General features: G+C 38.0%; 1 protein-coding gene across 1 annotated transcript in view; it reads left to right on the forward strand.

The window, feature by feature from the left end:
• The window catches only part of NALF1 (NALCN channel auxiliary factor 1), a 548,100-nt gene extending 535,858 nt beyond the window's left edge, over nucleotides 1-12,242 (forward strand). The window contains exon 3 of the mRNA XM_089693604.1: nucleotides 5,307-12,242. Within this exon, the coding sequence (XP_089549730.1) occupies nucleotides 5,307-5,602 (296 nt within the window). The 3' untranslated portion in view covers nucleotides 5,603-12,242. The remainder of the gene's footprint in view (nucleotides 1-5,306) is intronic.
• Nucleotides 12,243-22,967: the final 10,725 nt, after the last annotated feature.

A 22,967-nucleotide genomic window follows, 5' to 3' on the forward strand; every position in this document is an offset into this window, starting at 1 on the left:
GTGAAGCTTCTGGTGGAGTATTGTATAATGGGCAGCTGTGTTGACATTTCCATATGGCTGCACTGTAACATAAGGGCATATCATGCATGGCTAGTTCTCATTAATGCCAATCTCTGTTCACAGACTGTCTCAGGTATATAAATGAAGGGTCTGCTATATTGGAAGTACATTAAACACAAGTTAAAAGCTGAGCAAAATGTTACTGCAGCATGGAAGGTTGTGATGCCAAGATCTGGATAACAGCTTCAAAGCCTAAAAACAACAACTGCTATAGTGTTGTCATCATAAGTCCCATTAATGTTGGAATCTACGCAGATACTGTGTATAAACATAGAGTTAATTCAGTTAAAAAAATGTAAACTGTATTTTTTAAATATATCTTACTGCAACAAGATTATATACCTAAACTTGTCTTGACTTTGGCTCATGTAGTGCCCTGCACAGCTTCACTCAGATTAGGAGAGGGAGGGCCATCACTTGAAACCAGTCAGACTCTCCCATAATGCACATGTGCCAACAGGTAAAAAAGCTCATAAGAATAGACAGCAGTGTGAACTGAGGAATGGCCTTATAATTGTACTACTTCATTGTCCAACCTCGATCCTGAGGGAGTTCTTTGATTAGTGTTCATGACAGCTGTTAAGCTGCAGTAGTAGAATTTTAGGATCTGGTTATGCTTTGGAGCCATTAACATAGAACTAGCTGCAAATAATTACAAATCATGTGTCAGATAAAAATGTATATATTTAAGCTGTGCATTTTGCTGCTTGGTTGGCATTTTCACTAGTTACAGTTTCAATGTTTACAAAAGTAACAATAATGGGGAATGTGGCTAACCATCCATGTGGTTGGGTGCATACTGCAGAGTTCCTGCTGCTGATTCTGATCTTGAGCCTTCCACCGCTGCATTGATCCTGCTTTGTGGGCTCCCATCTACATAGGAACTCTTCCTCCTGCCTACCAACATCTTTGCTCCATATTACTTGAGAGAAAGAAAAACTTTGGAACTCCTCTGCCGCAGACCTTGTATCCCAAAATGACACCAGCTCCGATGTCATCAACAACAAGGACACTGCAATCCTGCTGGAGCACTTTGCCTGTACACCTGCAAAGAAGGAGGCATGGGCAAACATGTAAATACACAATCCTCTGTGCCCCCAGAATGCCCTGTACATATAACTGAGGAACCTGCACACATACCATTGGGGTGAGTGAAACAAAACGAGGGGCCGTAAGGGTCCTCTATTGGGTAGCTTAAATATGCTGACATTTATCCTGCCTGGGCCATTAATGCTGCCCATGCTGAGCCAACTTTGGCAGAAGTCCTGCTCTCAATTAAAAAGGTGGGACTCCTCTTCTCTGGAAGGTATGGTGGGAGCAGGGGCGGACTGACAACTCATGGGGCCCCCGGGCAATAGGGGATCATGGGGCCCCTGTGTCCTTGCCCACACTCAAAAAAGCCTATAAAAAAGGTACCAGGGGCATTTCATGGGGCCCCCTACTGACCCCGGGCTCTTGGGCAGTGCCCGAGTGCTCGAATGGTCAGTCCGCCCCTGGGTTGGAGATTTAGAGGGCAATGCTATACCCTTAAAACAAGATGTGGCTCTGCTCAGATCAAACAAATACACATGATATCAAAATGGGAAGATCTGGAAAATAGACTCAGATGCAAAGAATTTCAGATTTATTGGTATTTCAGAGCATGCAGAAGGTACACATCCCACTGAATTTTTCGAGACTTGTTTACGCAAAATACCTTGGCAGCAAACATCTCTCAGTTTGCAGTGGACAGGATCCGTGGTCGATGGTGCTGTTACACTGAGGTATAGAAACAAAGAGTAAAGTTCTTGTATGTTAAATACAGATTGTGGAATTTCCCTCCTCATAGAATGTTAAAATGTTGTTCTGACAAGAACGGTCTTTCATGAATAAATATTAGTTGCTATTAATGATACAATTTTCACAGGAAAATTCTTGGTTATGGCCCCTTGCAATTTTCCCCAATACTTTACATGCTATTGATGTTAGGCTGACTGATCTGTAGTTTCCCAGTATACATCTTGGTCCTTTTTTGATTACTGGTACCATATTTGCTTTTCTTCACTCAGTTGGTACCATCTGCCCTATGATGTTTGAAATAATCAATGCAAAGGAGCATTATTTCTCGTCTCTGGCTTCAAACATTTGACACATGAAGTTGACCTACAATATGCCCAAAAAATGACAAGCCCCAGTTTAGTATGCAGTCCCATCTACCTAATCAGTATCAGGATAGTTGAAGTCCCCCATATAATTATCATTGCCCTGTTATCCCACCATTTCTAATTCACTTTCAGATTGGTACCTGACATACTTCACCCCCTCTTCTACCCATCCTGTCAAAAATGTGACAGCTTCCAGCACAGGCTTTATCCCTAGCCCTTTCAGCTGTTGGCCAGAAGATCCCTTTGTTGACAGCTAAAGGTAAACAAAGGGACTTGGGATATTGGTGATGTCATTACCCAAATATGGAAATGCTCATATTTGGGAAATGACAAGTCACAGGGGAGGTGGACCTAAGTCTACACAGTCACAGTGCCTGTTGGGAAGGCAGAGCCTGATGGGGAGACAGAGAGACTAGTTACTCATCAGGTTTCCCTTGCTTTTAATTGACAGCACACGGCAGTGGGCATGGAATCCACAAACTGCCATGTGCTATCAATCAAAAGCAAGGTTGACCCCATGGGCAACTGGTCTCTCAGCTTCCCCATCAGGCTGCACCCCATCAGGCTACCCCACTACAGTACTGCTTAGTCATGCACCTGTATGAGTTCCCGCCTGACAGATTCATTTACCTGTTTATGAGTGGTACATAAATCTCCAATTTCAGGGTTAGGACCTGATGGAATTCAAATTCTTTACTAATTCCACAAACTATGTTTTGTTCTGTTCTTTTTCTCTTTCTCATTTTTCTGCAGAACAAACCATGAAAAAGAAAAAAAAATTTTTATTTTCAAATGAAAAAAAAATAACAATAACATAAAATATAGCTGTTATCAAATGCATTATCAATATAGATTTATTTGAATTGACTGGCCTAACACACATCTCTTTTCCCCATTTTAAATGTTTCAGTCTTTTATTCCAAAATCAAACTACATATGTATGTAGCACCACCTTGTGGCCAAGGGATGATATGCCACACTAGATGAAATGCATTTTGCACATAATCAAAAACAAAAACAGAAAATCTAGACTACATTTGGAATCATGGATCTGTAACATGTTATTTAGCAAATAGTTTTAGATCTTGGAGGTTGCAGTAGCTACCTTTTCTTGATAACTCTTTCAAGAAGATGTGTGCTTTTGTTTTAACACAGGATTTATTCTGTTTTTTTTGCTTCAACTGCAGAAAATTGTAATTCCGGCAATAGATGGCTTGCATCTCGGCCAGTTCAGTAGGGACTGGCTGAGATTCAAACCATGTATGGGCTGGCTGAATGTACCCCAAGCTGACTGATCAACTTGGGTACAACTAGCCTGCCGGATTTTACATGCAACTATTGCTAGCTGCTATTATAGGTGTCAGTAGTAATTGATTTGTTCTCTCAGCAGGGAGGGCTCCCACTGCCCCCCCCCCCATCGCAAAAACACAGTGGCTTCCACAGAGGTAGTCAGTCAGTGTTGATGGGGGAATCAAGCTATTTTCTTTCCTGCATCCATCTATGGCTAGATTTAATGTTCATTACCCGTAAAGATACTACTAAATACTATCTAAAGCCTTTTATCTAAAGCCAGTATCTAAAATAATTTATTTTTCTTGTTGGATAAAATAAGGAAGGGTTGATATTCTTATCAAAATATAGCCAAAGGCAACACTTTTTTTGTTTTTGTTTTAGACAGAGCAAAGAGGGGTTACAACATCTGTCAGGTTTTTATTGCTGTCAGTGTCCCATATGTCCTGGTGACCCTTATGGAAAATGAAAGTGAAAGAAACCCCACATTTTAGGTTGTCATCAGAACAGGAATAAAGAGGAAATCAACCCTCCTTACACAGAAATCCCCCTTACGCAGGGTAATTAGAGCTGTAGGGTCATGTGACCGGAACACAGTGGATTATAAAGAGGTAAGTGAACAGATATTTTTGTGCAGGGTATGCAGGATAGGTAGGAGGAGGGGGGAGGGAATGTTTTTATAAATAGTTAGAGTTAAGCTTTCCATAGATGGATTGGGAATCAACTAATTCAGCAAAGACCAGACAAATTTCAGTCCATCTATGGCCGTTCCCACTTGTAGATCTAATGATCTGCTTCTCTCAAATGAGAATTTTGGAAAACTTTCACTTGATCAGCTCAAGCAGACAACTGTTCAGTGTATTCTGACAGCAGAGGAGTCCCCTCTGTTGGAATATAATAGCACAGTGGGAAGGATTCGCCCATCCACCTCACCCACTGGTAGATTAAAAAAAAAAACAATCAATCTATGGCCAGCTTAGACTTTTCTTCCACTTTAAGACAGGAATTGAAGATAAATGTCCACATAGGGCACAGCAACCTGGCAGTATAGACATATGCAATGACACTGAGTTAGCTAAACCTTAAAAGATTTGTAAAGGCTCAGATGTTCTTTTTTAAAAAATAACATGTCAACCTTTTTGCACAGAGCAGCCCCAATCCTCCTCTTCTTGAGTCTCCTGCTAGTGCTCCTGGCCCCTCCGCACTGCTGAGTGCCCCTAGAGCAAGCTTCTTGCTCTGGGGGCACTCATACGTGCTTGCTCCAGAGCCACCTCTGTGTGTCTATGAAACACACAGAGCATGGCTCAGCCCTGCTCCTGCTCCTTTCTCACTGTCTGTGGTTGATGGCAACAGGAGCCAATGGCTGGCCATACAGGATTACAACACTGACATATCATCTACTCAATGCCTGTAAAATGCTCTTGGTGGATGACTTTTCAGAGGCACATTAAGAGCTGCTGCATTTCCAAACTTAGCCTAAATGTATACAAATACAAATCCTTTGGCAGGTAAGATAGTTCCCATATATGTATTATATGTTTATTTAGTGGTTTGCTTGGAGTTCAGCTATGATTGTGACTGCCTGTAGAGCTCTTCCAGTTGCTTGGTGTACAGAACACAATATTGAGCACAAAAGCTCAATAAACATTGAAGTGCTCATTGAAGTGCTTTGTTGCTGCCATGTCAAAATAGCCACAAGCTGCATTGTTTATCCATATCCAGTTCCAGCAGGGAAAATATTTTTTTTTCGACTTAGACATGAAATTGTTTTTGTAAATAATAAGCACTGATTATTGTTATCTTGCTCTACAGGGCTGTATGAAACCTATCCAACCAATGCAGAACCAGAATGCTGTGATGTCAGATGGGAATTATCAACAGATAACCAATCCAAAGGGACTAAAAAATCACATGATTCAACGTTGTGTCACAGGACGTCACTCACAGCTTCATCAGCATCCAGACTGTGTAATAGCAGACTTAAACTGTGTGTTCTTGTACTGATACTATTACATACCGTACTAGCAGTCTCAGCAGCACAAAACTCAACAGGACTGGGTTTTGAAAACATAAGAATTTTGGAAGACCGTTCAACAAATGAGGAATAGGATTATGGAAGTATTCAATTGGATAGACATGCCACTGGCCCACTCCAGCAAAACGCTACAGTCACATGTAACAGAAACGAGGTGCTTGTACCTTACAACCAATTTTTACAAGTTAGTCCGAATAAAAATGTCAAGATGGGCCAGACTCCAAACTTCAAGGACAACATGGGACAGCTTTTTATTGACTAAAAGGCTGTATGGTGACTTAAATTTCTCACACCATTTTATACACTGTGTTTTAATGTATGGATTTTTTCTTTTCTGTTTGATTTTGCACTTGTTAATACAGGATTTTATTTTTTGGGATGGTTTCTCAAAGCTATACTGAGTCTTTTCACTGTCTATATATTTCTAGTCATTGTACTCATCATTTATGTCCTGTCAGTTTCTACTCCAATGGCAGTGCTATGAATGCAAGCATAGCAAACAATAACAGCACCAATATCCATTCTGCCCATCTGTAACATTGTTATACCCATCTCTTTAAAGCAAAAAAAAAGAGAAAACCGTAAAAAAAAATGTAGGAAACAGCATAGTTTCAACTGTTTATTTGTAAGCAATGGGCGCACTTACAGTAGGGTGTCTTTTTGTCATTGTAGGATCAGACAACTGAATGAGGAAACTACGTGTCTTAGGGCTGGATGATGGTGAAAACAGTGAGACTAATGCTCTCCTTAAAGAGTTGGGCAATTATCCCATTTTTACGTGAACCTATAACAAACTGTGTTGTTCCAGGTCCCATCTAAGAAAAATAAAATGTCCAGTCTCTTTGCTGGTCAGTTGAACAGGAGCAGCCTTTTGATTCAGTACGTTGAACCAGTTAAGCTCAGTGAGTAATTTAGTTGAAGGCCTTCACATTGGAGGTAAATTTTGGCATTCATTGTGAATTAAATTTTTATTTCTGCTGTAGTTGCAGTTTTTTTTTAATCAAATGTCAATATATATTAGTTTACTGTAGATATGATGAAAACATATCAAGATGGGAAGTCTTGCCCAGGAAAACCCTGAGGCTTATTTAAATTACAATTAAATTGTTAGAACAATGAGGATTAAACTTAATGTGTTCAGCAAAAACAGCTTAAAAATGCTAATTAGCTGTTATTTCTGATTCGGTTGACTGAGTGACTTGTTTGTAGATTTTACTGCCCTCCCCCCTTAAAGGGAACCTGTACTGAAATAAATATGGAAACTTCCACTGCTGATGATTTATTCTGACAATGCTGGTAGCTTGGTTTTCTTGCTGAACCAATGGACTCAATACCAAGAAATAATGACCCAGACAAATATGAAGATCAGAAGTTTTGACTTTGCTTTGACATCCCTGGCTGCCTACCAAGCTACTTGAATTTTCAAAAGGAGGTCATCATTGGAAGTTAATATATTTTGCTTAGTCCAGGTTTCTGTTAAAGTGACAATGTCAGGATTTTTTAAGACCTGAAACTACCAGCTCTCTGTAAAGCAAAGTGTTGATACTTGTTTGGCTGCCTGCACTGCCAAATTCTGTTGCAATGAATAGGGAAGCTTATCAAAAGATTTTCTACGTATGACCCATCTCAAAATTCCAAATTCAGGGTTCTATCTTTAGATCCCTATGTCAGTACAGGATTCAATATTGACGTAAGGAATGGCAGAATAAACCACAGAGTGTAGAGAGGAATGAGCCATTTGACACATCTGGAAATTTGAAGAGCTTTAGCAAGCTTCACTTTTGAATGCAGTTGAGTTTGGCGGTGGAAGCAGGGGGGCAGGTAAGAGTAAATTGTTTGCTTTGCAGGGAGCCAGTTTCAGGATTTAAAAATCCTGAAAAGGTTGTTCTAAACAACTATTTATACCCACTATATATCTATAAAATTGAAATTAAAGTTACAAACTGCCAAATCTGGCCTAGTAATTACCCAAAAACCCGAATGACCCCTTGATACAGTGTAGCAAGCCTTTTATAAAGTAATACATAGAGTATGAAAAACAAAATGAATCAAATTAACTCTTTATTAAAGCTTTTTTGCGATTATCTTGCCATTCTCTGGCAACACTAGTGATCTGATATTTTGTTAAACACTGGTGACTGACCCATCTATATGTTTCTGTGAATGTTGATTTTCATTGTAACTTGAAAGGCTCAGTGCATTCTTTCAGAAAGAACATTGTGTAGGATTTTTATGTTCCTGACTAGTAAACCATTAAATTTACATATTTATTAGTATTGCTACCATGTTAGGTATGTTGTTTTAGGTTGTTTATTGTTTCCAGTAATAGTAAAGGAAGGAAGATATATAAGGGCTGTTAAAATAAATAAACTCAGTTTCCTTCCTATTCTCTTTCTACACTTGGGAAGTGCACTTCAAAAATGTTTGCTGTGTAGCAGGGATACGAAGGAAAATACTTTAAAGCAAACACCGCTTCTTTGCTAAAAGGCATCCCCTTCTTAAGACTTAGTCTTTTCTTTTAGTCTCTGCCTCATCTATTACCTGAGATTATGTAGAAAGGACCAATACTATGCATTTATCATTTTAATTCCTCTCCTGATTTTTCATAAAAATGCGCTAATAAACATAAAATCAAAGCATTTGCACATAATAGCGCAATATTAAGAAAATGCACCAGTAAAAAAAATGTATATTTATATATAACGTTGTCCAGTGTTTTATTTTCAAGAACAGCTTTATGTTTGGGAATACATGGTGCTTTTTCTTGGTGTTAGAATACATTGTAATTTTATTTACACATTGCAAAAATAAGACTAATAGAATGAATAATTATAAAAAGCCTTAAATAATGGTAGAATGTAGATTTTAGATAGGTAGAATATTTAAATATAGTGGAGCAATAACTGGGTGGTACACTAGTTCTTTAGAAAAGAGCAAAGGGGGAGCAATGTATAAAAAGCACTTACTGGCTGAGCTCTTGTTCAACTGATCTACTGTTTAAGTACCTTTATGTATGGTCAGTAAACAGTTTGTTATAACCTTTATCTACCTCTGCTGGGCAAAGGCCATTCAACGTCTTTTCTTTCTGTGTTGTGCTGTGTATATTATGTGTCATATCAGTTTCATGTTCATTTACCTTTTTACATATTGCACCATGACAGTAGCAAGGTTCTTATAAATTCATATCAATAAATGGTATTTTGGATTGTCAAAAGACAAATATACTTTTGAATACTATGGAACTGCTGTATATTTCTATGGTATTACTGGTAAATAAGACTTTACTGGAATTTTTAATACACTTTTTGCTTCTGCTAAAAAATGTGAAACATTTTGTCATGACATTGCAAAAAGTATCTTATATTTAGTGTTTATTTATTGACTTTTAATTTAATTATTTTAATAGTACTAAAAAAAAAATAATAATAATAATTCCTCCCATATACACGCTAAACTACAAAAGAGATTTATGATTACCTGGATGTAAAACTGCATACTGACTGCTGATGTTTATGACTATCCAAGTTTGTTTGGTGATTTGAGTACGCTGTGGTTCATGCTCTATGCTTCTGGTCATCACATGGCTGTCTTTTTATTCCCCCAGCTGAATTCTCCATAGGGGCCAGCAAAGGAGATCTCATTTGCCCATGAAATTATTAGTAGCTAAGGAGTGTTTCAATCCATATAATCAAGAAAAAGTGATCAGTTTTAGTTGGCTGCATGTTAAAGTTGTAATTGTACACATAAAGCGCAAAAAAGCAAAATCACCCAACAATCTTGTGAAAATGCAGATAATCAACTGGTATGTTTAAGTTTTGATGAGATTATTGGTATGACATTTTTGCTAAGTAACAATGGAATTTTGACAATGTAAGAAATCAATCATGGTACCAGATGAATACAACTTGCAAAGTCACATAGCAAAAAAGACAGTTACTTTCAAAGGATTACAATCACTATAGCACTAGATCAAAAATGACTTGTGTGTACTAGCCCTTTTTTTCTGCAATCTGCCTTTCATGTGACTGCTGAGCACTGTTCAATAGATGTCAATCAGTTGTCAATCAAATTGGTAAAACTGCTTAGAAAAAGATGAAGTAGATACAGTAACTAAAGTTTTAAATGGGCTCTGATATTTTTAAACCTCTAAAGCAAAGAACTATACTGTATTCATGAATGTAAACACTATTTTGTCTAGACGTGTTTATTATATCAAATATATTTTATATAATAGTTTAGATTAACCAACAAAATTAACTTTTAATGGAAGTAAAGCTGCTTCTTAAATTCCTCACAACTTGAAACAACAAAGATGAGTCTACTACAAAAAGAATAACTACATATAAATAACAAACATTCAGTACTGGGTGAAGTTTAAAGAGCTAAATAACAAAAAAAAGTAAGGAAAAAAAAATACACTTCCCTCCGTGGCCTTGTTCTTAGAATCCGCTGCTGTGGGGGGTTGCATATTAACAAATATCATTGCATTGAGTAGGATATGGTTAGCAGTTACAGTTTATGTAATTGTGTTTAGTTAGATGAAATTTAGAAAATATTTTTGTATGAAAACATAAATCAGGTTCTATCACCTACAAGTGATGTGTTTTAGGATATATAGATTACATGTTGCTTTTAAACATACGTTTCCTCTTGCACTTATAGTTAGTGCAGATTTCAATTTTTGAGAGAAAAATAATAATGTATTTTTATACTATATATAAATATATAAGAAAAGGATCATCTTTTTCATGAGCACATCTTTAAATTGTGGGTGTAGTTACAAATAGAATTGGCTATGTATGTCACACTGTATACATAGATCATTTTATATTTTGTAAAGCTCCTAGGGCAACCAATCTACTTATATCAGTCAAAGTTATTCTTTATAACAGAGATGTAATGTGCTGTTTATTATTTATTTATTTTTATCTCTGTAGAAAGTTTCAAAATATACATTTGATATAGCTATATAAAAACCTATTTGTAAATTATAGAGTACATATAATAAGGTTTACATCCCAGACTTGCGGGGGGGTAGACCTTTTTCTGATTTATTACACTGCTATCAGATTTAAAAAAAAGATTCCAAAGAAATTCTCTGTCACTGCTGGATGGATATTTCTCCAAAGATCATTTTAACATACTTTGAAGTTGGGCTTGGTCTGAAGTATATATTGAAAGCATAACTTGTATTTCTAACTTGTAACCCAGCTATGCTGCTGCATAAGCATATGCATTTCTCAACCTGTGTCTTGCATGCATGCCTTATAACACAGTGAGGTTGCCAAAGACAGGGCAGCATACATCCATTCTAAATAAGTAAAATTAACTGTCTAAAAGTGAAACAAATAATAATTCATTGCAAAATACCAAATGACCTATGCAGCAACCTGAAGGCATTACAGCTCACATCACAAACCTAAGTAATACAGAATACAGTTCTTAAATTGGCAGTAAGCCACAGTTACAAATTGGTTTATGCAACAGATTGACTACTAATATCAACAGATGTTTTTCTTTGGTGAGAATCATTTGCACATACAGTATATGTTAACCTTTGCCTATATGTTTGGTTTTGTTCCCTTTTTTACACAAAATATTTTTTTTAGTTTATTGGGCCTTTAATTTCTTTTGCATATTTTATATGTCTAATTCTCTTAGATTTGATGCATAACTTGGTAAAGCATCATAATGCAATATTCAGTTACCTTGCTAATTAGAATGCAGATAACCTTAACCTAGACATAAGGCAAGAAAAGAAAGATTGCATCATATCAGTTAATTTATCCTACTTACCTAGCTTAAATGAACATTCCCGCAATTTGGAAGCACTTTTTTAATTTAATTTCACTTTAAAAAAGGTTCCAATGGGCTCTAATGGAAGCAGCCATTCCCAGGAACATGTACCAAATGTTAATTTTGGATGAGGGAAACTGGAACTGAGCACTGGGATACTGTCCCTTAACTAGAATGCATTCAATATAATTTAATGTGCTTAAATCTGATCGTCAGTGCATATACTGACTTGTTTGCTCTTTAGCTACTAACATCCCGCCTCAGATATTGTTTTTTTCTGTGTTGAAACATTCCTAACAGTGAACTAAGCTATATTGTAAAAATAGTATTTCAACAGAAGCCAATAGTGTTCATAGTCTTATTTACCAGTTGTGATTTGTCATACTATATGTTATGCCTAATGCCTTTTATGTCAGATCAACAATTCCTTCTGTATCTTTAATGCTTAAACTGAAATTGTATGTCTTTTTTTCCTGTTCTGTCTTTTTACTTTGGATCTGTTAACCCGGAAATGTTTACTTTTTTCATTGACGTTAAAGGAATGGCTACTGCTTTATAATGTGTTCTCTTTTAACAAAGTACTTCCAGTGTAGCAGTGAGACCAGCGCCTTTCTTTGGGAGATGGCTCTAAAACTGCAAACAGACAAGTACCTGCATTTGAAATGAAAAAAAAAACAATAATCATGTATGATGCAGATCTCATTCCATCCCTTTGCCATCAGTAATATTTGTATGGCACAGATTTGAGCATGCTTGTGTTGTGTGCATCTTACTTTGCCAGAATGAATTTGCATCTTGCCACCATTGTAACCACAATCCTTTTCCACTTCCCCTCATGCTGTATGCCTATACATACATGATTAAAATGGTTAAAGAAATCAAGAAACAAAATACAAAACAATATTTCTGAAACAAAATCATAATAATGGTTTTTATTTTTGTATTTTTGTGGTACAGATTATTGCCAATGTCTCTTATGTCTTATTTTCAGCAATAGGGAAAATCCACATTTTGTGCAATATGTTAAAACTGCTAAGCCAAATGTCATTCTACACAATCAGAGCTATATGTTATTATTACTTATTGGCATTCACATTGGTATTACATTATACTGGGAGTTTTGTCCATTAAAGAGACAGTATTCATTTTTCAAAAAAATGGTAGCTGAAGGGTGTCCTTCCTTACAATGAAAGTAGAGAACTGGACTTTGTGAATTAATAATATTCAGGCTTATTGGAGGAGTTTCCCATATTGGCCCTATACATAAAATAGTGCTTTAACCCTGACACTACTGTACACATATTCTTGTAAAGGACAGTAAATAACAGTGCAACTCTTATCATTGCTGTGATGAGTGGTGAACAGTTGCCTGTCAGCCAAGAATTTTCCTGTGATGACATCCCTTCAAAGTTGAGGAAATAACATTGTTTTGTCATTTAGGTAAGTGAAAATCACAGCTCTGTTTTAATGTGCACATAATTAGGTTAAGAAGCTAATCAATTAGCAAAGTGAATGTTCACTATGAATACACAATCATATGCAATGGGGAAAAAATGGATTTTTGCATGCACATGAACACAAATTCACATGATTCACTAAACTAGTTGAACATTCAGTTATCTGAACAGTCTCTACTCCTTTAGTTAATCAACCCCAGTGTCTTTTGGTAGGTTCCCCCCTTCCCAAAAAAAAAAAAAGATTACTTGATAGGGTTTATAAGTAGGGTGAGTGGATTGTAGATCGTAATCCACGGAATCATCAAAAAATGCACATGGGAATCCCAAATGAACACTGGAAAAATGTCCTTGTAATGTGCACTTTATACTGTTAAGCCTGCAATAATCTAAATTGGAAGTCGCAACTGTATAGACATTCAGTTAACGTCAGAACAACATCCTGCAGTATAAATCTCATAACAAGTTGAGATTCACTGGAGGATTGTTAGATCACTTCTCTGCTCACACCTAATAACAAAGTCAACAAAGTAAGAATCTATTTAACTTGTATAGCCTTTGAAGTGAATAGAGGTTCAATGTACAGACATAAATGATGTGCACTTTAGGTAAATTGTTTCTTATAAAGACATTGCAAAGCCAAGTAATTAGCAACTACCCCTTTCACATAACTAAATATAGCATTATATACAGTAGATAATGCAAGTGACAACAAATGACCAGATAAACCTTTTGTGACTAGCACAATGAAAATGAAATGTTTATATAAAACCACATAACACATACTTTATATAGCCACACCAATGATAATAAAAACAAACTGTCATAGGACTTGTCTATGAAACCTCAGAAAGAAGCTGCCATGCTCTGATTCCCATGTGAGTCTGGTTGCAGGTAAATTCACAGCTTGTATTGCACAGAATGCCAACTACAAACAACCCCAGCAGGAGAGCACCGCTTATGGTAACACTCACAGTTCAGTTCAATGCAGAGATACAGCAAAGATGCACCAACAGCATCTGTCTTCAGTGGGCGGAATATGGAATCCTGTTCCAAAGGGGAGGCTTCCATGAAGGGTTGAGTCCCTGATCTGTCTCTACTCATCTGAAACCATTCCCTGCTGCTATAACTTTCCCTGACAGATGGGTGCTCTTGCCCTACTCTCGCCACTTTGCAAATGCGTGACAAAACCTGGAGGCAGTGACTTATAAAGACTCTAGTGACCCCAGATTGCCACCAGGGGTCATATGCATGCAGCGTAGCCAAGCGAAAAGCTGTCTTCAGGTACCCAGAATCCACAGAGAAAGCATGTTTCCCCTGACCTCCTCTCTGGGCTGTGGTACTGCTCAAGTTGAGCTCTACCTACAGTGGAGGAAACAGACTGCACCTGCCTACACCCAAATTGGAGACTTGTTTATGGAGACTGAAACTGACCTATTCAGCTTCATTACAAGTTATGTTGATACTGTTTATCATGTGACAGGTATATGGACTGGTATATGAACAGGACATGATATTTGCAGAATGAATCTTTGTTTTTCTCTATTTATGTTACTATGAAAGTGTATGCATATTCTACAGTACAATGTCTAAGCCCCCAATCTGTCATTTTTAGGTTTGCTATATTTTTTTTTTTAGGAATGAAGGTCCATCAAAAAAATTAGCCAATTAAATTGTTCCTTCTTTACACATTGTTCCAAATTGTCATGATGCTTGAAGTGATTCTAAAGGTATAATTAAAAAAACAAACAAACAAACATGCCTAAACTTACCTGCTGTGTGCAGTGGTTTTGCATAGAGCAGCCGAGATCCTCCTCTTTTTGGGTCCCCTGCAGGTTCCCCAGGCTCCTCTCTTTTGTCAGGTGCCCCCTGCTGTGGCAATGAGAAGAGGGAGTCCTGAGATAGCCGAGACTCCAGTAAACATCTCTGGATCAAGAGGGGGCTTAGGTGAGTATTGGGGGGGCTGGGAGGGATACAGCACACAGAAGGTTTTTATACATTCATGCATAGGATGCATGAATGTAAAAAACCTTCAGCCTTTACAACCAGTTTGAGTCTCTACTAGGAGAAACTACTGCAAAAACCATTCCACTAAGCCACAAGCAGAAATGCATGGATTGTATATAATATTTTTTTGCACTGATGAAGGTTTATCTTCTAGTTAATTTGTATTGGTGCAACACTCAGCACATCCCATAGAACCTTTGAGTTATATATCATCATGTAGACATGCAGTTATACTAAAAAGTCACAAAATCTCTATTTTTACGGCTCATGTTAGCAGTAGATAGGTGTGAGAAACCTCCTCACTTTTCCAAAAGAGATGCACTGGGGAAATGGTACAGTCCACATCTCAATCCCATTTAGGGTTACTTTTACACTCCTGGACCAATGAAGGACTATTACTTGTTTCCTCTAAGGGCTTGTTACAGATTTTGTTAGCATTTAACAAGAATTATACAAGAAATGTGGCAGTCAAGTCTTGGAGGACTACCCTGTGCCACAGAAATTCATTACAGAGTGATTTAGAGCTGGGGGCTCAATGGGAGGCACCTAGAGCCATGCTATGAATGTGCTACAAGGAGCCAAGGTAAATGAGGTGAAGGGTGTCCATGTGTGTCTGGTTGAAAGGATGTACAACACTGGCTTTGCTTCATGCGCTTTTGAATATGAATGAAAGTAAGCAGTCAGAAAATATTGTAGTGCTAGCATTCATACTTCCAAAAAGGCACCCCAAGAGTCAGACTCAAAATAAAAATGTAATGATTTAGTGTTAAGATATATACAATATACAGTGCTCAGCATAAATACACCCCAACAGATCTGTCAGAAATCCTTTACTTTTCTTTCAGAATCAACATTTTCTATGGGACACTATACTACAAAATACTCCCACAAATGCAGGCCATTGATTGCAAACAAGATTTGTTAATTTGCATACACAAAAAAAAGTATTTTTCCTAACAAATTTATGCAAGACCGTGTTGCAAAAATGAATACACCCCAATGAAAGTCTTAGGAGCAAAGCTAAATTTTTTACAACAAAATCCTAATTAACAAGACTTCAACTACAGATGAGTCTAATTATTCATTAAACAGGTGTCCAGCAGACAGTTGATTATAAAACGGTGTTACTTACCAAACAAAACCCCTTCCCATTTCATGTTGTCAGCAATGGCTCCTCATTGAAGAGAAATGTCACAAGCCCTGGGAAAGAAAATAATTTCTTTACACAAGAAAGGTGAAGGCTACAAGAAGATCAGCAACGTTTTACTTATCAGTCAGAATACTGTAGCAAAAGTTATACAAAAAATTAACAACTTAACTTAAAAAGTTAACAAATTAACTGCAACCATCTCACAGAGACATCAATGGAAGCTAACACCTTGACAGGTGCATCTTCTGCGGAGAAGAGTTGAAGAAAATTGCCATGCAAGTCCACTGCAGTTAGCTAAAGAAGTAAAAAGTCAAACTGGAGTGATTGTTTCCCATGCCACAATATGGCATACACTGCAGAGGAATGGCATGCATGGGTGTTGTTCACGAAGGAAGCCTCTCATAAAGTCCATGCCTAGCATTTGCCAAGGCCCATACTGAAAAAGAAGAAGACTACTTAGGCTCTACACTCTGGAGTGATGAGACCAAGATAAATGTTTTTGAAACTGATGGCTTCAAAACTGCATGGCATAGCAAACATGAGGAGTACAAAGAAAAATGCATGGTGCCAACCAGTAACACATGGTGGTGGCAGTGTCCTTCTGTGGGGCTGCATGAGTGCTGCTGGTGTCAGGGAGCTGCATTACATTGATGGTATCATGAATTTGCAGATGTACTGCTCTATATTGAAAGAGAAGATGCTACCATCACTCCGTGTCCTTGGCCGTCGTGTACTATTCCTACATGACAGTGATCCATAACATGCATCTGAGGCCACTGTTGAATTTCTGAAGGAGAACAGGGTGAAAGTGATTCAGTACCCAAGTATGTCTCCCGATCTGAACCCAAATTGAACACTTATGGGAAAGTTGAGCATCACTCTCCATCTAGCATCCAGGCTCTAAGAGGTCCTTCTTGAAGAATGGAAAAAGATAGATATTGCAATATGTTGCCAACTTGTTCATTGCATGCCTAGAAGACTTGGTGCTGTCCTTACAAATCCTTACAAATCATGAAGGTCATAAAAAATACTAGATGTAGTAGTTTTTGTTGTGGGGTGTATTCATTTTTGCATCAACTAATTTGCGTAAAACTGAAGATTTTGTAATTTAAGCTATATTATTAAGCTTACTTTCATGTAATGAGCTAAAAAAATGTTCTATAAAACTCATTTTTGTTAAAACTTTGGAAATTTTTCTTGTGTTTATTGAGGTATTGATTAAAATCTTACTTTTCAAAAGGGGTGCACTCATTTGTGCTGAGCACTGTATATATAATAAAATATCACTATAACCAGAACAGAAGAATCCTACATAGGATATAAGGGATAGGGTGTAGGAAAGTTTAGTGGTACCCAGAATCAAAGTCACAGTGTCAGATATGTCATCAAGTTAAAGTTAACAACCTTCTTGCTAGTTATAACGCACTGCTACTTTGTGAGAAAGAAACAACAAACCTGTCTCTGCTGGTGCATTCCTAATGCTCCCATGGACTACTACAACTAAAATGGAAAATTAAAATAAATGGTGTTGTGGTAGGTCTGTTTTCCAGAAAGCAAATCTAAAGATGGATTCTTCAGTGCTATTGAGTTGATAAACCATAAAAGAAGCAGGTATTTAGTAACCATACTACTCACCTTGTTCCTATAACATCTTCAGTCAAAAACTGTCTCTGAGACACTAAAATACCATTAAAGATTCCAGCCGAGTTATTTCTTAAATTTGTTTCAAGTTTTGTGTCTTCCTTAAAGTGCATCTAAAGCTATATTTTTTTTTTCATATATCGTGTGGAAGGGTTAAAACTCTTGTGAAGTTTTAATACTATCTGTGCCCCCCCCACCCCCGATGTGGAGATTCACTCTCTTCTTCTGTCCTGGTGACCACTTTTACCAAGAAAAAATAGTAAATCCAGAATTGTACAGCTGTCCCCAAAAACAGACAGAGGGGAATCTTCCAATGTGGATATGTGTTCTACAGATTACGGCCTAAAAGGGAATTTTTTGCTTACTTTGGGGAGGGAGACAGACGCTAAAAGATCAGATGCGGATTTTAACTGTTCCATACTTATTTTTTAACCTCTTCCTGCCAACAGTATGCAGATATGCGACCTAACGGAAGTGGGTCTTTATCCGTAGATCTTCATATACACATACATGTCTTTGTGCTGGGAGCACACCACACAATCTCATACTAATGTTTGAGACCCGGGACTCCCAGTAGCCACTCACATGATCACTGTGATAGCATCTGATTGCCCATCACAGTGATCAGTCAATGTATAGCCTGCCTATGTGTTTCCTTTCTCTTCTGAATGGAGAGAAAGATGTAAAAATTACAAAAATATAAAAAATAAAGAGAAATAGCTAGATCAAGGTTTGATCTAGGTAAGTGCCAAGGTTAGTGTTACTGTCAAGGTCAAAGGTCAATGTAATTGTCAAATACCACGGTCAAAGGACAAGATCAGTATATTTTGGGTGGGATTACAAAAATAAAATAAAATCAGTAATAGCGGTACAAACAACAAATAATATTGTCAGGATCATAAAAATTATTTTTGACTGTTCTTTGGTGGTAAATTATGGTCATCTTAAGAAATATATAGCTAAAGAAAAGTTTTCCTATGATGATAAAAAAAGGCCAGATATATTTATTATTATTTGAGCATTGAGCATTGCTGCCAGAAGTTACAGTAACCGTCAATTAGCAAATCTGGACTGTAAAGAATTATGATAATAATGCTAAGACACTTAAAGCATGGCAGATCCCTTGGACAAGGTAGGTGGCCACAGGGGAGTATGGGTTGGCATGCAAGTCAGCATGAGGAACTCAGGAAGAAAAATAATTGAAAATAGTACTTATGGATATCCACATTTGGCAGAACCTATAATGGTCCTACCTAATGGCAAGGTTGAGTGTTAGGATCTGAAAATAAAGGGTTAACATAACTAAAAGACAAACAGTATGTGCCTTCACATGAAAGGTACAACTCTGGTGGCCATGCTGGGTTTATTTGCTCTACAGAGACAGAAGGAACATAAAGCAACCCCAATGTGTTTTAGCAGAAAAGAAGACATGGGGAATCTGATTGGCACTCAGACAATTTACTGTTTAAAGAAGTAGCTCGTTGAACTCATAGCTGTGCAGCATTGATGTGGGCTACAGGTTACAGCAAACTCATATGGGTTTGTCTAATATCTGCTCACTGAGGATGGCTGTACTGTATCCTTAATATTGCACTGTATTCTGAACATTGGGTGTGATCAAATGAATATTTATAGACCAAAGTAAGTGGCAAAGTACCAGACTTGCATATGTTTGCATGGTTTCATAGCATACACATGTGTGTAAGGAGTGATTAGTGGAGGCTGACCCAAAAAGTGTAGTGCTATCATGATTTCACAGATTTTAGAGAACCACAACTAAATATTTGAAAGGTAAGACTGCTGTGTTTTACAGACTTAATGAGTACCCGGTCTTTCTTAATTTTTAAAGAACTTCATCCATGGCTTGTTTATGCACACCTCTGGTTACTGGGCTATTTTCAATCCTTGTATCTATCCATTGGCTGAATTTGGAAAACGAATGAGGCAAGTTCTACAGGCATTTAAAAGAGAAGTGTGGTATATTAAAAACAAAACAAACACACATACCCACCTCGGTGGATGCAGCTGCATCTGTCCATCATTGCCTCTACACTGCGAACTGAGTGATCAAAGACAACTGATCGCTCAGTTCACAGTTGTCAGTGAGCAAAGAGCTAGTGACTGTCCCTCAACGGCTCTCTGCTCTGCCCCTGCAGTACTAACTGAAACTGGGTGGATCCCAATATTAAAGTAAGGATCTCTCCAGAGTTTGGACTAAGCCTAAGGCTGAACAAGGGTCACAGGAGTGCAGAACAAAGTGCACTACTGTGATCCCCAGAAGAAAAATGGCCAAAAGAGCTTTGGCTCTACTTCTCTTTTAAGTCCTTTCAAAATGAGAAAATGTACAACATAATGTTTCAAAGATAGGATGATTTCTTACCATGCAATGTTTTCAGTGTGACTTCCGCCCATCAATGAAAACCAAAACAAATTTTTGTTGAATTGTGTGATTTGATGTATTATTATACATTGCATTATTATAGTCATTATTAGGAAAAATTGGCAAAAAAATTCATCTTGGTGTGGAGCCAAAGAGAAGTTGCAGTTTTTTTTTCTAGAAATCATACTTACCTAGGTGGATGTAGCATTGCTGCATCTGTCCCCTTCTGGCTCTAAGGCTGAGAACTGGGAGATCAAAGATCGCTGGTCACTCAGTTCTCAGTGCTCCATGACTGTTAGTCACCGCTCTCTGCTATGCCCCCCACTGGAGCGCTGGGCTGTGGAGCTGGAGGGAGTTGCTGGCTCAGGCTCTCCACAGATCACTGCGAGCCTGAGCCAGGTGCCAGTCCAGACATCTGGGTGGATTCCAACTTTAAAGTCAGAATCTTTCCCCAGTCTGAACCGTCTGAGTGATGTCATCCAAAAGCGGACTTTAGCCTGCTGTCAGCTGTCAGCTGAAAACTGGTCACAGGAGTGGAAAATGAACTGCACTCCTGTGATCTACAGGACAAGTACAGCCAAACATGCTTTGGCTGTACTTCTCCTTTAATACTGAAATCAAAGTATCAAAGGGGGTCACACATTTTGTATGTATAAATATTCTTCACATAGGAGAGGGTAGAATAATAGGATACTACAATTGTGCTCAACAGTTTGCATACCCTTGGAGAATGGGTGGTATACAGTATGCACCATTTTTAAAGAAAACATGAGTGAGTGCGCAAAAAATATGGGATTCATATTAAACTTTAGCTTATAGCAGAATGGCACAATAATAAAACAAACATGGGGAGAGATTTACAAAAATTGGAGCACTCAAAATCTGGTGCAGCTGTGCATGGTAGCCAATTGGCTTCTAACTTCAACTTGTTCAATTAAGCTTTGCCAATAAAACCTGGAAGCTGATTAATTTCCATGCAGACCTGCAGCAGATTTTGAACTCTTCAGTTTTAGTAAATGACCCCCATGGCAACAACTAAACAAATGGAATGACCCCTGTTAAAAAGTCTGCATACTCCCAGTTCTTAATATTTTAAATTGCCCCCTTTAGCATCAATGATGGTATGCAGTTTTTTGTAATAATTGTCTATGAGGCCCCAAATTCTTTCAGGTGGTATAGCTGTCCATTTGTCTTGGCAAAATGCCACCGGGTCATGCAAAGTCTTGGTTGTCTTGTATGAGCTGCATGTTTGAGATCTCCCCAGAGTGGCTCGATGATATTAAGGTCAGGAGACTGTGAAGACTACTCCAGAACCTCCACCTTTTTCTGCTGTAACCATTAGAGGGTCAACTTGACCTTGTGCTTAGAGTCATTGTCATGCTGGAAAGTCCAAGAGCATGCCATGCGCAGCTATCGTGCATGAATGCAAATTATCTGCCAGTATTTTTTGATAACATGCTACATTCATTTTGCCATCAATTTTCACAAGATTCCCTGTGCCTTCAGAGTGCACACCCCCCCCCCCCCCAAAACATCAGTGAGCCTTCAACATGCTGTGCAGTGGGGATGGTATTCTTGTCACTATAGGCCTTGTTGACCCCTCCTCAAACATAGCACTTATGATTGTGACTATAAAGCTCTATTTTGGTCTTGTCATTCCAGATTACAGTGTGCTAGAAGCTGTGAGGCATGTCATGGTGTTATCGGTCATATAAATTTTTTTTTTGCATTGGCACAGCAAAGGCTCATTTCTGACAACTTGACCGTTCAACTAATTTTTGTTCAAGTATTGTCATATTTTGCTCCTTGAAATAACCACACTGTCTTTTTCCAGAGCAGCCTGTGTTTCTCTTGAGGTTACCTGTGTGTTTTTCTTTGTATTCCAAACAATTCTTCTGGCAGTTGTGGCTGCAATTTTTCTTGGTCTACCTGAACTTGAACTGGTATCAAGAGATCCCCAAATTTTCCACTTCTTAATTCGTGATTGAACAGTACTGACAGGCATATTCAAGTCTTTGGATATCTTTTTATATCCTTTTCCATCTTTAAAAATCTCTATTACCTTGTTATGCAAGTCTCATGACAGTTCTTTTCTGCTCCCCATGGCTCAGTATCTAACCTGCTCAGTGCATCCAGTGAGAGCTAATAAACTCATTGACTATTTATATACAGACACTAATTGCAATTTAAAAAGCCACAGATGTGGGAAATTAACATTTAAAGCAGAGTTCCCCTCCCAAAAATTAAAAGCCAGTATCTACAAATACTGTAGCTGCTGACTTTTATTATCAGGGCACTTACCTGTCCTGGGATCCAGCGAGTCCTCACCGATTCTTTAACTGACAGTGAAGCTTCACAGCGGTCTCCTACTACACATGCAAGAAGCATGCTGTGCTTTGTGAATTGGCCCAGAGGGCTGCAGGGGGAAGGAGGAGGGCCGAACACCTGGGTCAGTTCGTCGTGGCAAACAGAGCCGGAAGTGGGAGCGGGTACCTGTCAAAACCAGGTACCCGCTCCCCCACAAAAGGTGCCAAATGTGGTAGTGGATGGGAGGTGGGAAAATAAGTGGAGCTTCCATTTTTGGGTTGCCATTTTAGCCTGTGTGTGTGTCATCTTGTTTACCTGTACCACGGCCAAACATTACAGGGTATGTAAAGTTTTGGTCAGGGCCATTTGGGTGATTTCTGTTATCACTATGGTTTAAAAAGGAGCCAAAAAACTATGTGATAATAAATGGCTTCATTTGATCACTATTCTTGAATAAAATACTTTTTTTGGCATTATCAGTCATATTTGCAATATCAATGCCAACAATTCACGATTTCTGCCAGGGTATGCAAACCTTTGAGCACAACTGTATATTTACCAAATGTTATTATAATACCCTCTGCAAAGTGCAGGAAAGTTTGTAAAACAGCCTCCTAAATCTGTCACACAATCAATTCTTGAACTTATTCCAAAAATTGCACTTCAAAACAATAAAAAGTGTGATTAGTTGTGTCCAGGTGGA

Source organism: Staurois parvus, unplaced genomic scaffold (assembly GCF_062004578.1).
Source record: "Staurois parvus isolate SC_StPar_1 unplaced genomic scaffold, SC_StPar_1.0 ptg000634l, whole genome shotgun sequence".
Lineage (NCBI taxonomy): Eukaryota > Metazoa > Chordata > Amphibia > Anura > Ranidae > Staurois > Staurois parvus.